We start from the raw sequence: 16,328 nt of genomic DNA, 5'->3' as shown, positions 1-16,328 counted from the left end.
TTATTCAAATCCTCAAACTCTAATCTCTTTGGAAATTCTCTTTCAATTTGGCAAAAGTTTGTATGAAAAAAGATGAGCAGAATAACTTTTGTTTTGTTTTTATTTGCATGGCTATGAATATTTATATAGTCCACCACCCCTACACCCACTCCACGCTTAAATAAAATAATTTACAAAAAAGAAACTGAAAATCCCCGAGTGCTTTCCCTTTTTTTGTAGCCTCGAGAGTCATAGAAAAAAATGCAAAATAGGCTGGAAAACTTGCATGCACAGCCACACATACACATATGCAATTCACTCACACAGATACGCATTGAGATACACACGCACACCACACTGGCACATGTGTAACAGTTTTCCTCAGCCTTCCAAGCCTATTTTTAGGTACCAGAAAACACCCAGAAACCCCTTTTTTTTGCATTCCCTTAAGCGCTTTCATTCCGTGAATTTTCATGCAAAGCTGCAGGGTGTGGGAGTCCTTGGAGGGGGTGGACGGGCGACACAGGACAATGGGGAAAATTAAATTTACCGCCGCATAGAATTAAAATAGTCAAAAGTCCGAGCGGGAGGGAAGGGAGCAGGAGCAGAAAATGTAAGCGAAAAACCGAAGGAAAATCCTTTTGTTTTCCGCTCTTGCGCCCACGAGAGTACCCCCCCGCAAAACAGTGCTCTTCCTTTCCCCCTGAGCACCACCTTCAATCCGCACAGCCTTCCCCTGTGAGACCTCCTCCTCTCTCCCAGCTTTACGGTCTCGCTGTGCCGTCGGTTTTAATTATGGAAAAAGTTTTTGCTTTATTTAGTTTAAACAATAAGTGGTTGGAAAATATGAATTATACAAAGAGAACGGCCCCACATCCACTTCCCCTCCCTGTCTTTACTTGCAACTGTGTCTGTGTGTGTGTGTGTGTGTGTGTGTGTCTGTGTGCGTGTTTGCTGCATGTCTCTGAGTGTCCTGTCTGAGTGTGTGTGCAAACATTTCTTAAGGAAAATGCAAATATTTTGTTTATTTTGCACATGCATTTTTCCCTGCATCGGTGGCGTGAGGCACTCTCTGAGTGCGGCTTTGCATGCCAAGTGAATCGTGGAGGCAGAGGCAGAGGCAGTGGCAGAAGCAGAGTCCCAGTTTTTCTTTCTTGGCTTTTATGCAGCTTGCATCTGCTCCTCGTCATCTGTCAGTGTGTGTTTGTTTTATTTTTGTAGAATTTTGCTTCAGCTTGCAACTAGTTTTTGCATTAAGTAATTTGAATATTTTTGTGTCAGAGCATGTGCAAAAAAATAGGGGAAAACCTTAGCGAAAAAGATTTCATTTGAAGTGTGGATCCAAGAAGAGCAATAAAAAACGATTGAAATTTGCAATTAATCTACGTTTTGCCCAATAAATCCATTGCTTTCTCAATGAATCGATTGCTCAGAACATTTTCTATTATTTTCGTTATGGTAAATACTTGCAGTCGCTTTTAACTCCACGAAATCCTATTACAAAGCTCGTTTAATTTTTAAAGTATCGAAAATAAGCTTTGGCCTGCGCTTACACCCACCCACCCTACCCCCGGCACATTATAACCGCTCACGTATTTCACATTCTATGCCACCTCTCGCACGACAAGTAAAAATCGAAATTTGTGCATAAATTTTCCCTAAACAAAAAATAAACGAAAATTACAATAAAAATGACAAAGACCCGCCACGAAAACCCATCGAACGAACAGCAACAACAACCGCTAATCACAAAACGTTTATCAGGGGGGAACGAACTCCACACCCCCCCAAAAAAGGAGGCCTCCTGGGAAGGCAAGAAAATTCCACAGCTACAGCAGCAGCAGCACCTCCTTTCCTGTCTGCTGTCTGCTGTCTCCTGTCCTCCTGCCGCTTCTCCCACCTGTCACTTGGTAATAAATTATTATCATTAATATTTTGCGCTTGATTTTGCTGCCAGACTAAGCAGGAAGCACAGGACCCCAACCAGACAGCGTTTTGGCCTATCGCAGGATATCGGAAACGAAACGTTTTTTGCATAAAAATGTGGCAAACTTCAGGCTGTGGGGGTTATGGCTGAGGGCTAATAGAATAGAGAACAAAAGCGTCAACGGAAATGCTACGAGACGCGACCAAAATTACTAGGGGGAAACACTGTTGGTTTGGGTGTCTCCCCAGTGTTTGGGGCTGCCTTTTGCTCCCTATCTCTCTGGCATCTCAGGCTATCAGCTGTCCCTCTTGCCACTTTTCTGACTCTAAATGGCAGCAGAAATGTAATAAATATCTGGCGTATTTCTACGGTATATTCTCTCTGAAATTGAACCCTTTGCCCACCGATCTATTCCTCGTAAGTTTACCCATTACTGGGCATTCTCTAGTCTATAGTCTTCTAGCGGTCTCTCTCTCTCTCTCTCTCTCTCTCTCTCTCTCTTCACTGCTACCTCCTTCCCTTTTCTATATGTTTTTTTGGGCGTGTGCGTGAGCCGCAAAAACTTTACAAACACCCTCGCCAAGTGCACGCGATAATGGCTCCCAATTTGGTAATTAATCACGTCCTCGTACTCTTACTCGTTCACGTCCACGTCCTCGTGCTCGTCGCCCTGCAGCACACAGGAGCCACAGCTGGCCATTGGAGAAGGCTGGCGGGCAGTAACAGGAAACAGGAAACCCAGGAGTGGAGGGCGCTTCATATTTTTCTCCATTTTCCATTAGTGCTTCAGGTTCTTGTTTTTTGGGGGCTCGTTTTATGTAGAATTTTGCAGCCAGACGACGACGTTGCAGCCCAGTCAACGGTTGAAATTAAGCGAATTTGAACGAGCGATAAAATAATTACCTTTATGATTATTTTTAGGGGGACTGAGTCGAGAGGATGATGTGTATCCATGACTAGGCTTCGGGCAGGCACATGCCTCAGTCCCCAGTATGTGTGTGTCTCGGGCCCTGGGGCCTCGAATGTGCTAAACGTGTCTAATTTAGCGGCTTAAATTTATAGCATTTGTGCGCTTAAAATGTTTGGCTATTCGCTTTTATGACCCTACACTGAAAATAAATGGGCTGGGCAGGGGATTTCCATTCCAAATAAATGGCAAATGTGTGAGGATGTGTAATGGATTTGGAGTGAACTTTTAAGGAAAATCTATGTGCCAGCAATTTGTACACGATCTTTTTTTTTGGCAGCTGTTTACGAAAAATATGCACAAAAAGTGGATGCTGCCAGAAGGTTGTTTCAAAAGCTTAGAAAGAATAGATTTAACAGCTCCTAAACTCCATACTTCTCCACTCTTTAAACTAAGCAACATTTTCCATTAAAATTTGTTCACATACCACAAAAAGCCACAAACACACGCCGCTCTCTGTCTCTCTCTCTCTCTCTCGAGTCTAGTGTGTCGTATGGGTGGCAGAGACCATTATTACTCGTTCTCTGCCATTTAACTGCCAAATTACAGACCTCTTCCACATCCCTGACTTCTGTGGCGCACCTGTTCCTCCCTCTGCCTCTTCCTCTCTGTGGCAAACGAAAAACCACATACGAATTGCGTGCACACAAAAATTAACTGGAAAACGTGAGAGACGAGAACCCGAAACAAAAAATGGAGCAAAACCAAACGAAAATCAAATATTTGCCATCATAATTTGCAATTGGAAAATCAACGACAGCACGCAAGGCTCAAAACGAAAGGACCTGCCTCTGCTTCAATTCTGCTTCAGTTGTTTCCTGTTTTCTCGTAATGTTTTTCATATGAAAAGATTCGCGAAACGCTATCGAAAAATGAAAATGTTCACCTTGTAAAATTCAGTGGAAAAAATTTGTTTATGCGGAGGGGAATGTGTCACACACACACATAAACATAGAGAGAGGGGGGAGAGCGGAACAGGCAGGGACAGTGTGGCAGGTGGTTTATTTGTGTTTATGGCAAGTGACCCCAAATAATGGTAGATCCCTGCCATATATAGCAAAACAGCAACAAGGACAAGGAAAAAATAGGCAAGCGAAAAAAGAGAAATGGCCCAAAGGCACCATCGGAGCTGCATTGGCAGCAAATGCATTTGCAATGCAAAACTGGAGCACACACAGGAAGCGACGAGGCAGCAGCAAGGACACGGCGTCGAGCGTCGAGCGACTGTTGCATCTGCCGCTCCCGTTGCCGTTGGGCTGTTTCCTTCCCTTTTTGGGGGGCAAACTCTCATGTGTAGAGAGGGGCACAATTATTTATGGCAGCGGTTACTGCGACTGACTGACTATTATTTCTATAAAAGTGATACCCTGTAGGGTCAACGAATGCGACTGAGAAGGGTATGAGCTTGGGGTGAGGTTTAAATTTGACACTGAAGATTAATTGTTAGCTGAATTTACAGCGTTTGAGAACTGTTTGAAATCATGCAAAAATGGAGTATCTCCCATGTCGATCCATGGGAGTAATTCCCCCCTGCTCTAACATGCCTCTGCTTCCCTTTTGCCTTCGTTTTTTGTTTTGTTTTGTTTTCGTTTTTGTGACGAATGCGCGCACCTGGCACTCAATAAAACAAAATCTCCATAAACCCACAATTTTCCAAGTGCACAGCTAGCTGTGTGTGTGTGTGTACTTCATATGCAGAATAAATGCATGTGTGTGTGTGTGTGTGCGTGTGAGCGTGTTAGAACGGATGTCATGGCGGTTGTATTTTTTTCTAGCGGTGAGCAAAGCTTTACGGCAGAGCCACAGCTGCTGCCGCGCGCTGCGGTTTTCTATTTACGACAAAAACAGAAAATAGCAAAACAGAAAAATAGAGCAAAAACATAGACTATATTATTTATGTTGAAACCACTCGCCCACTAGCCCCCCTTACTTACCATCACCCCACCACTCTTCTCTCTCTCCTCTCTTTTCTATATTCTTGTAGGGGAGCTCGTCCAGTGCCGCTGCCGCTGCCGCCGCCGCTGCCGCTTCGTCAACACAGCAGCGCAGCGCTTTTCCCGGCGCACCGTTAACCGCCTCAGCCGTTGCACTCAAAGGCTCATTGCCACAGCGTCCACCGGCCATGACGAGCCCAGCCGCTGCTGCTGCCGGCGCTGCTTTGGCCGCCGGCGCCCCTTATCGCGGTGCCACCAGCTGGACCCCACAGGGCTATGCCCCGGCCGCTGCCGCCGCCGCTGCTGCCGTGGCCCAGCAGGCCGCCTATCGCTACACGGCGCCGCTCCCCCAGCCGGCCTATGCCGCCTATACGCCGCACACGGCCACCACACCGGCCACAACCACGGTGAGTACTCCACTTTTTGAGGGGGCTGTGTGTGTGTAAGGGCGGGTGGGGTGCTGGCACTAATCTCTGCGGAAATCGGTTTAGAATGGAAATCTGTTGAGGCATTTGCATTCGAAATTACATGGAAAAGCGATTAAAAGTAGAGTTTAGCTACGGCCTGTGTTTTAAAATTGTGTGTTTACAGATTACAGTGTTGTTAAGGGCCATTTGGGACTTACTTAAAACTTGAACAGTTAGATAAACTGAAATTTATGGCGGAACAAGCCACTTGATTATACATTTTTAGACTCAATTCGGGGTTTGGAAACCATTTTTAGCTTTAATATTTCAGGGAGTGAATAAAACTTTGGTTTGTAGTATTGGTAAATGCAGTTTTAGGTGCCAGAGAGCTTAACAATTTAGACATGTCGAGCAAAAGTGTAGATTTACTGAATCAAACTTGTAGATAAATCTTATTTCAGGTGAATTATTCCAAGCAGTACTTAAAACGCATCTTTTCAGTGTTGGTAAATGCTATTTGCAGCACCTATAGCCAAAGGAGTGTCAAAAGTAGATATTGATTAGGGTTCCATCTGAATTTAAACCCAATTTTCAGTTGATAATTTCCAGGCGGTGATTGAGACACATTTTGAACTCCAATCTCATCTCCCATTCGCAACCCAAAAACTCCTGCATATTAATTCCCGCATAGTACAGTATCAATATCAAAGCATTCTCTCTGATTTCATCCAATAAAAAGAGGCAATAAAATGGCACTCTGCACAGTGAAAAGTCCTTCCGCGTTCCCCCAGTTCTAGCTCTGATGAATTTTCTTCATTTTCTGTGTAATGGTCCGCATAATCGAAAATTTATGTGCGTCCATCAGCAGCCAGCAAAATGGAATTCAAGAGTTTTTACACTTACAGGAACTACCTCTATTAACTGGTCCTTCCCTTCCCCTCTTCCCTCTTCGCTTTCGCTTAGACATTTTCTCTGTTGTCTTCCAAGTTCACCCCGTACTTGCCCATACGCAAAGTTTCTCCCTTTCCGCCCATTCCATTTCCTTTTCAAATTATTGATTGTCAAGTGGAGTTCCTCCGTTTGACAAGAGATAGTAGGCAGGACGAGGACTGTGCTGTCATTTATTGAAAATTGCTCAAGCAGCAATTTATTTATGACCCTCTCACTGTTGGAGCGTTTTTGAGAGTGTTTTGGGTGGGAGTTTGCTTTTGCTTTCAGGCCTATCTCTAAACCTCTGTTTTGGAAGCCACTCTGTTGCTGGTGGGCCTTTCAATGCGATTATCCTGCTATGCAGCATAGGCCGTGCCTCTGCCTATTCTCTTTGCTGGCAACTCTGTGCTTGTACTGCTACCGTGAAGCTCCATCTCTCTCTCTCTCTCTGTGTGCTCACTCCTTGCACCTCGTATGTTTCTGTAGGCCTCCTCTTCTCATGGCTCATCAAACTGACAGTTTGTTGCTTGCATTAATTTGCCCTCGGACCTTGCTCTGATTTGTGGCATCCTCCGCACAAACAGCAGACAGAGAAAGGAGTTCAAATGCAGGAGGGAATGGGATTAGATTGTTGGCTATTGCGCCCCAAGTCTGGGGCTATCCCATTCCCAAATCTTTAGCCGGCAATCAATTAGTCTGTTTGTGGTTTTTCACACTCGCACATTCATCAAAGTCAGCTCGGGCGGGTCATTTTCAAATTGAAAGTCACAGAACAAAAGGGACAATCAGAAGCACGGGAGCAGCACCAGTCCGATTCCCATTCCGTGTACTAGTGGCATCATTAATAACGAACAATTAAGAATATCTCGTGGATACGAGAGTTGACAAGTCAGACAAGACCGACCCCAGCGACTGCTCGCCACGATGATGTGCCATCAACTTAATCAGCATTATCTGCTTCTGACTCATTTCCCCAGAACGCCACTACACGCCGCACTGCCCACGCAGCACCCTGCAGGCACTGTGACACAAAGCCAGAGCCACAGCCGAAAGCCGAGACCGAGGCCAGGGCTCAAAAGTTCACTGCTGTTCAAATATAATCTGCTGGCTGCTCCCTCGCCTGCTGCCTGGCATCCTCGCGGTATCGGCATCATGACGAATGATGTTCGCTGCTTTTGACAAATTTACCAACCAGCAGCAGGAGCAGCAGCAGCAGCAGCAGCCTTAAGGACTCTTCAGAGCTATCTCTTTTGGCAGAATTTTCAATTTGATTTACAAATGATTTTCAATTCGATGGCAAGCTGTCTGTCTGTAAAATACGCAAAATTCTTGCTGCAAAAAAAACTTGCTCAGCCAACCCCTTTGTGTGTGTTTGGATGTGTGTGTGGGGGGTGTGCCTGGAGGCAAAACAACTTCTAATAAATGCGCCGAAAAAGTGCTGAAAATAAACGAGCAAATAAATAACCAGTAAGAGAATATTCCCCCCTCAGGTGGTGTGGAAAACCTCTTGTCGATTTTCGTCTTTGCCTTTTCTTTTCTTTATTTTATTTTCGGGAAGTTTGAGGAGAGAGATTTTCATGGCCTGCGGGTCGTCGTTTGCTTTCGCTCTGGCTTTGGCTTTGGCTCTGGCTTTTCGCTTACCTCTCTTACTTTTATTTCTATTTTCTGCCTGTGTCCCCCACTAACCGCTGCCCCCTCCCGCTTTCCGTTCCCTTTTGCCCACTACTATCAAGCCGCCATTCATTCATTCATTCAATGTTGTCGGTCCGCGTTCGCGTCCTCGAATGGCAGTTAAATAATCCAAAAAGGAAATGTATTTTTTTTGTGGGCGTCGTCGTCCATCGTATCCGTTCGCTGCCACTGCCTCTGCCTCTGCTTTTGCCTCTCTCTCGCTTTGGTCCTGTGCTGCCGCTGATGTCCAGTTCCAGTTCCAGTTCGATGGCCATTAAAGCTGCATGCGAATGTTGCTCATAAATATAAAGTGCGGCTACTTATTTCGTGTTTTCCACCACCCCCCTCTCTCACTATCGTATTTTTATGAAAGGTTTTCCTTCCTCTGCTGTCGTCGTCGTCGTCTGGCCCAAGGGGTCATAGATTATCGCTTTTGATTTGAGTGTCGTTAGCCTCACGGCTATGGCTATGGCGGCATTTGCTTTCTGTTTTCCCCCAAAATTGTTCCACTTGAACACAACAAAAAACACTAAACAAAACTGAAATTTGTTTTAATTATAATTAGTTTTTGTTTTCTTCTAGGGGGGGTTGTTTTGCCTAGCTTTGAGTCAAGTCAAACTTTGTCAAGTGTGCCCGAAAACAGTTTCAAGATAAGACTAGGACTTGGTCCAAAACTGAGGTGATTTCTTGAGAATTAGTGCCTGGAGGAGTGGAGAAAAGTGAGCGAGTAATTATATTTTTAAGATTTTCTAAAGACGAGAAAAATGATCCAAAAATATGCAAATTTGGCAGCTACAATTGGGGAAAATAATGCCATTATTATGTCATTTATTAGAAGAAAAATATGCAACATCATTTTATGATTAATTGAAGAAAAAAACTTTGGGAACATAGTTAAAGTTTATAAGGAATAATATAAATCCCCGAGATATGTAAATCCCAAAGCCTTCTTCCCACCTCAATCTTTCTTTCCCACTTTTGTTTCTTAGAGATACATTCACAAGTGTATATCCATCCCAATCCTTGATTCATATTTCTCACAAAATCCAATTCCAATTGTCTTTGGGCAATGTTCAAGCGAGAGTCCAAGTGGACTTCTCTGGAGTGGAAATGCGTTTTGGAAAATGCCTGAGTACACAAGAGATTATATAATCATCCAACGCAGAAATGTCCTTGGAGAAATGGGAGAAGAGTTTTCTTGACTGGGCTGGGTGGGTTGGTAGTGGGGAAGACATCATCATTTCAATCGCTATGTCCCTGCCACGAACAAGGAGCTGCAATTTTCTTGCATTGCAATTCAATGTTCAAGTTACATTTCCGTTTTGAGTCTTTCTCTCACTCCCCTTTGGTTCCAGTCTCTTGGGCAGGACTCGCTTCCTGCTCGGCACATCCACTAGATAGTTTTGCCATAACTATAAACATTAGTTTAATTTTAAACAAGTTTATGTTTATTCAGGCCCCTGCACGGACTCTCTGTCTTGGACTCCTGGGACGAGGCACACTTGAGAGCATTTTGCCGCTGCGTTTTGCCTTTCCTTGCTGCAGCTCCTGCTGCGGCTGCGTTTTCCTTTCAACTTGTTGAATTTTTATTGTATTTCGTTAAGCTAAAGAAAAGCCAAGTGGGTGCGGGTGGAATGGCAGATAGAAACGCATAAATGTAAATGTAAATGTTATTATTATTCTTGTGCATTTTATTCCGTTTTAAATTTTAATTATTTCTAGCTGCCAAAAGCAGAAGCAGCAGAGCAGCAGCAGCAAGTGCTACTCTCTCTCTCTCTCTCTCTCGTATCTCATGAGAAAATTGAATTTATGTGGCCTTGGCCAGGGGTTGAGTTTGTGGGTGGCGATGCGGCGGGGCGGGGCGGGGCGGGTTAAGACAGTTGGACGTTTGCTTGGGCACTTCAGTTTCAAAAGCAATTATTGTTGAAATATTATTTACATATTCCATGGCCATCCCTCACTGCCACCTCTCTCTTCTCTGTCTCTTCGTCTCCTTGAAATCCTCACGGGTCGTGTGAGTGTTATGCAAATGTGTCGCCCCTGCTAAATGCAACATAATGTGGCCTCAACTCAACTCCATTCCTGTTTGGAAATTCAAAAGCTTTCGCTTCAAAAGAGAGTTAGGAGAGAGTATGAGCTAAAAAAGAGTCGGAGAAAGAGAGTTTTTGATTTTTATTTTGTTTAGGGATATTTATAGTTAATTCTTTGGAATAAAGTTTGAAAGAGAAACAGTTCTTAAGGCAATCTAGGAATATTTAAGTACAAGAAAATATTGAAGAAAATGTTAATTTAATGCAGGCAACATAATATTCAGATATAATCAATCAGAAATCACCCATCTTTAGCTGCTCTTTTTATTGTTTCTCAGTAAACTTAATTGAATGTCTACCTGTGGATAAACCATAATTTATTTGTTCCTATTTATCTTTAAATCAAACCCAAATCGACCAATAATATTCATAATTTTTTAAACAATTCTTTTACCACTTTTTTCATTACTTTTTCCTCTCAATTGAGCGCTTTTTCTGTTGAAAAACTTCCTGAACTTTTGCCACACACAAAAATTAAGAACATTCCTTTTTGATCATTTTACACATTTTCTACTGGCTTATTTACAACTATTTTGTGAGCATTATTTAAATTTGTGGACTTTTTTGTGCGAGTTCTTTTTTTTCGCTCTCCTTTGAGCGACCGCACCATAAATTCCACAACTGGCGGACACATAAATCAACAAACATGCTCAATCAAAATTCCAGCTGGCCAGCAAAGGGTTAAGTAAACACAGGGAGAGAGGGAGAAAGAGAGGGTGATATATTTATAGAGTGACCACAGTGGGAAAGAGAAGTGTGAAGAGAGAGAGCGCGCGACACCCACACGTTGATGGAATCAATAAAAACACATTAAACTTTATTTGCCCCAAAAGGACCAGTCGCAAAAAAGACAAAGCTTAAAGAGGGGTAGAAGGAGTGCAGGAAAAAGCAGCTGAAAAAGCAATGCAGGTGGATGAAGAGAGAGGGGAAGAAAGACAAAAAGAGAGAGAGAGAGAGAGACAACTATCGCCTGGCTGCTGGTTTAATTAAAAGTGTTGAGCTGGCAAAAGTGCAGAAAGGCAAATAGTGGCCAAAGGAACGGATGGGGGAAAAAAAGTAGTGGTGAATGGGGAAGGGAAGGAAACTGGGATCAGTGGGGTAGAAACGGTGAGGGTGCCCTGGGGAAAATAACGGGACATAAAGCGATTAACTCAATAAAGCGTAAGCGTTAAAACAAAAGTGACAAAGTGCACAGAGAGCAGCGGACACGAACGAGCGGACAATGCAAATAAGCAGCAGAACGAACAAAGGAGATCACAGAGAGAGAGAGAGAGAGAGACAGAGAGCAAAACTGTGTCTACCGCCTGAACCCAGGCTTAAATGGCAAGCAACCAAAAACATGCGGCTTTGACCCTTGGCCAGTGTTCAACAAGCCAAAAGAAAAGCAAACAGAAAGGTCAGACTTTGGGGATACCTCTTGGGCGGAACTATGAAGCGAAGATCGTACTACATTTTATTGTTACAAATTTGCTATAAGAAATAGCGAATTTATTTAAATTTTTAAGAGGAAAATTCTTGCATGAAATCCTGCTGTCAAATATTATTTTCCGTCAATGGTTTTACATGTTTTCCCCTCACGTTTACCGTTTAGCAACACACAAATTGTATTTATCCTGAATCGCGGCAGGCTTCTTAAAGCTTAAAACTGTCTCGTGTGGCCAGGCAACAAATTTGCTGCAGCTGCCACAACATCTGCCTGCGGCTAATGCAATGAGGCAGGAGCCTTGCTGCTGCTGCTACCAAATTATGAAACTTAACTGCAAGTGACAGCCAAAAGCTGTGGGAGGCTCTTACTGGAGGCTGTGGCACGGAGCACGGAGCACGGAGCACGGACTGTTGCTGCCGCTGCCGCTGCTGTGTAGCTACCGCACGTGCCACGCATCCTGGCATTTGGTGGCGGCCCGCAAAAAACTGTTCATCCTCTCATCGTCACTGACACTTGACATTTTGCCGCACTAGCCCACGCTCTCTCGCTTTCTCCCTCGTTTTTGCGTGTGGGTGGGAAGTTCAAAGTGCACACCCAACTCTGGCGTAATATTTCAATGCAAAAAAAAAAGCAGCAGGAGGAAAAACAGAGAGGAAAAGATTGAAATGAAAGCCCGCGCAGCGCGGTTGTGGATGGCACTTCCTTCAACGCCTACAGCTGACCCCAAAAAAAAAATGCTTAGCCCAGCAACAAACCCGCCTACGGTCTGCCTGCATCCTCATCCATCGTTATTCTCATCGTCTTCCTGGTGCACCGTTCAGTTTGGTGTGTAATATTATCCACTTGGGTCTTCCTGTTGCTGCAGCAATGCTTCCTGCCACTCTGCTGACTGCTGCCTCCTCCCTGCCTCTTCCTTGTTGATTGTTCTCGCCTGCATGTTGTTGTTGTTGTTGTTGTTGCTGCTGCCTCAGCTGGTTGCACATTCGTGGAGCAATAAATTGGATTGCAAATGCATTCGAGTGGGCCGAAAGTGGGCAAAAATGTGGCAGTTAGACCAGCAGCAGCATTCGATCGATAATGGTTGTGTTCCCCAGTTATTTTTGTGGGTTAGTTAACGAAATATTTGTAGCAACAAATGAATCAAAAAGGCAGCGATCCTTTCGGCAAATATTTTTAAACACACAAATCGAATTTGTGTTTGTTTTTTAGCTATTCTTTTTTTGTTTTGTTTCACTTGAACCCAAATTTATCGTTAAATTATCACGCTTTCTGCTTTGTATTTATTTTGGGTGTTGTTAATCTTGCTAAAACCCCAAAAAGCGTAGATACGTATACCCTTGGCACCCACTGTATGCCAGCAGCAAGCAGCAGGACTGGTCGCATCCCTTTATTTTTTTACTGTTATTGGATGTGGCAAATCCAATATTGTTACGCCGTTGTTTTTGCTCTTTCGGCGCCCCAACTTTAATCGAATGCCATACAACGAGAGGAGGGTCCCGCCGTACACGTCCTCCATCCTATCGCCAGCCATTCCTTCCTTCCCTCCTACGTACAAAGTTTTGCTGTTGCTGTGGCTCCTTCTGCTGCTGCTGCACTCTTCCTGCTGCTGTTATAAATTGTCTGAAAGTCGCTTTACAAGGTTTTCGTATCATATTTTATTATTACGCGGTTTTCGCGCCCGTTCCCCTCCGTTCCCCCCGCGTCTGATAGCCTCGTGCACTCGGACTTTACCGCTGAACTGCGGGACTTGGACTCTCTCTCTGTTGCTCCCCCACCCATCGCGGACATCGATGCATTGCGTTAATTTTGTTTTTATACCACAACGAAAGCGCTGCTGTGGGGGGTTCACAGAGGAGAGTAAAAACAATATTTTATGGTTGCTACCACAATCTCCCCCCCCCCCCCTGCCCGACAGTTACCCCTGAAGAGTTATTACAAAAGTTCTTCTTGCCCGGCAACAGATTAAAGCTTTTCCTGCGCTGAAAACTAACGTACAAAATACTTCAGAGTGGAGAAGAGATTGCGGAAGATGTTTGTTTGACCTTTTTGAATATTTCATAGACGCAGGAGCCTCTAGAAATAATCAAGGTGCGACCTTGACTTACGTGAGAAATTGCCCCGAGAGAGAGAGAGAGAAGAGATTTTTGGAGATTTTTACTAATTGCTTTTTGCCCATGCCGTTTGGCCTGCCTGTCAGGTTCTGTCTTTGTCTCCTGCCACAAAAGAGCCTTAATACATGCCACATGCGAGGTGTGTAGGTGGTTGACACACACACACACACACACACACAGGGAGAGATTTTGGAGATGGCAACCAAAGAAACCTCAAAACATGACCAAAGGAGAAAGGAAACTGATACTGGGACAGGGCGCTCTTCGGTACTCCTTTGGTTGCTAATTAAGTTGGATGCATCTTTGTTGCATTACGCAAACCGAATCAAGTGGCACCGCAAAGTGCCAAGCTGCCACTCGCTTCCTCCTGCTCTCAATGTTTGTTGCACATTAATTATTTGCCAGACTTGGAATTCCATTCCCAAGGACTTTAATTTGCCAGACAAGCTGGAGATTGCGTTTGAATATTGCTGCTCAGCTACGGGTCCTAGCCCTGATCCTAGAGGGTGGATTGTGGAGGGGGGGGGCTAACAACAAAACAATTGAAGCAGACGAAGCATAAATTACACTGCCTCAACACCTGATTGAAGGACGGTGTGGGGGTGGGTGAGGGAGGGCGTGGAGTGGAGTGGAGTGGCAGCGCTGCAGGGAGCAACCTTTAGTGGGTGCACGGCCTGAAGGACTCGTATGGTTGCCTGGCTATTGAAGAGGGTCAGCACAACGCACGCACACACACACACTCCTCCCACCCGCTTGTTCTCGTTGTTGTTGTGGTCATTGATTGTCTGCAATTTGCATTTCTAGACATGAACATTGCTCGGCTCGAAGCGGGTGGCAAAGAGCAGTCAAAAGGGGTCCCTGCCAGGGGGGCATAAAATGGGAGTCAAGAGGCAGGTATAGGAGCTATAAAATGAGACTCAACAGAGGGTTAAGCAGCGCAATGGAGTACCAAAGGCTTGCCCCTTAAAGTGCTGCTGACCCTTGCCTAATGCTTGCCCATGGAGCTGTGCCCCTTTGTCAAAGCCTCAGTTCAAATCAAATAAAATGTGCTTTAAATGTTTTTCCAGGAATTATAAATCAAAGCGGGAACTCCCCTCCCATTGCATACTTTAAAGTTTCAATGGCCTAAGGACCTGCCCCAAGGCTACTCCAGGGGCTGCCTGCATGGCCTTAGGGTCGTTGCTTTTACCAAGAAATTGCCGCCTGCCTGGCTGCCCATTCGATTACCAGTTTAGGTGCAGTGTTTAATAATTAATTGACTAGTTGTTAAACTAGCGGTAGTTAGAGCTGGTTAAGTGCACAAATATAATAACGAGCAGGATAATTACAGGACCACAACACATGATATCAAACATTGATATTCCTGGAATCATCATCGGAAACTATTATTTAGCTGGAATAAACAATGAAAATTCAGAGCCTGGGGCAGAGGAGCCCCTCAATCATTCATTCATTCATTCATTCAGGCATATGATGATGCATTCAATACACAGACAGAAAAACTCTCTCTCTCTCTACCCCGCTTTCACTTTGACTTTGGCCTGCCTTCCATTTTCATATTTCCATTGCGATTCCCTCGCATTCCCATTTATCCGCTGTGTTGTGCATTCACAAGGAAATGAACATCGGCTGCAAAAAGAGAAATACGTATATGAAAATTCGAAAAGGAAAAACGCTGAGCCATGAGAGTAGAGAGCATTGTTATAGAAACACACACAAAAAGGGAAAGAAAAACTAAGAACAGGAACGAGAACATGAGTGGAAAAAATGGCATGAGAGCTGCTGGCTGGAGCGGGGTTGAAGGATGGGAAAAAAACACTGAAATTAATTTCCGTTAATATGCCAGAGTGCATACGTATTTGAGCGTGTGTGTAATGGATGCGTGTGTGTGTGTGTGTGTGAGTGTAAAGTTTCTGTTACGGAAGTAAAAATTTCTTAATTGCCATTTTAATTGAAGCCATCGAGTGAAAAACGCAGCAGAGAATGTCGAGAGAGAGAGAGAGAGATGCGAGAGGCTGCGAAAATGGCATTAAATGAAATGGAAATGGAATGCAATTTTTACATCCACTGGGGAAACGGAAAAGGGAATTAAATGGCGGGAGAGGAAGGTGTTTGTTCTGTTTGTGCATTTGGTAAGTTAATTTGTTACAAATTCCGAAACTCCATTCAAACAGATACTTTTTTAATTGTTTCTGCGAGCGCATCAGTTGCGCTTACAGAAATACAAAAAAAAACGCAATTTTCAAGGATAAAGCGGGTTAGAAAACTTTGAGTAAAGAGCATGGAAAATAGTACTCCCAGTACACTAACCATTCCATGAGGCTGTGCAAAAGCAGTGCAAATATAGTGCCATTAAAATCAATGCAAATATAAATCCAAATTCCAAAAACGTAACTCCAAATCTTTTTCCAGCCCAAAAAGCACATTACACACGCCACATTTCGATTTCGCTCTCCCTCTGGGGATAGTCCATTTATATTTAATTTGCAATTGTTTTTGGCAGCATACAAATCTCGCATCGCGCATGTAAATTCAATTTGATTACCAGAACTGAACAATTCCCTATGGGAAGGCGCAGGTGGGACAGGAATATCAGACAATCCATTAGATGTGGCAGCCAGGCAGGAGCTTTATGCGTGGCTGATCAATTCCATGCCTACAACCAGCAACAGCAACAAAAATGATGTCCGTGGCAACACGCGGACATAGGGCCCAGAGCCAGAGAGCGAGAAATATTCCCACAATATTCACATGGCCGTCGGACCAATTTGTGCTCATTGGGGAGCAAAATTCATGGCGCTTAGCATTTGAATTAGGAGCCGACCGCCGCAACAGCGCGGGGCGCAAAAAAAAGTAAAGCTAACAAACCAGAAAATCCGTGATTAT

General features: G+C 44.2%; 1 protein-coding gene across 7 annotated transcripts in view; it reads left to right on the top strand.

The window, feature by feature from the left end:
• LOC117579092 (protein alan shepard) overlaps window positions 1-16,328 on the top strand; it is a 132,886-nt gene that overhangs the window by 63,715 nt on the left and 52,843 nt on the right. For 5 of the 7 annotated variants that reach the window (XR_004573440.1, XM_034264816.1, XM_034264814.1 and 2 more), the window contains one exon: window positions 4,858-5,214. The exons of the other annotated variants lie outside the window; for them this stretch is intronic. Coding sequence is in view for 3 of the 5 variants with exons in the window: in XM_034264816.1 (XP_034120707.1) it covers window positions 4,858-5,214 (357 nt within the window). In the remaining 2 variants the exon portion in view is untranslated. Of the gene's footprint in view, window positions 1-4,857; window positions 5,215-16,328 lie in introns of those variants that run through there. 7 annotated transcript variants of the gene reach the window in all.

Source organism: Drosophila guanche, unplaced genomic scaffold, assembly GCF_900245975.1.
Source record: "Drosophila guanche unplaced genomic scaffold, DGUA_6, whole genome shotgun sequence".
NCBI lineage: Eukaryota > Metazoa > Arthropoda > Insecta > Diptera > Drosophilidae > Drosophila > Drosophila guanche.
Note: the sequence above shows the minus strand (reverse complement) of the source record. Positions and strands in the feature narration are given on the sequence as shown.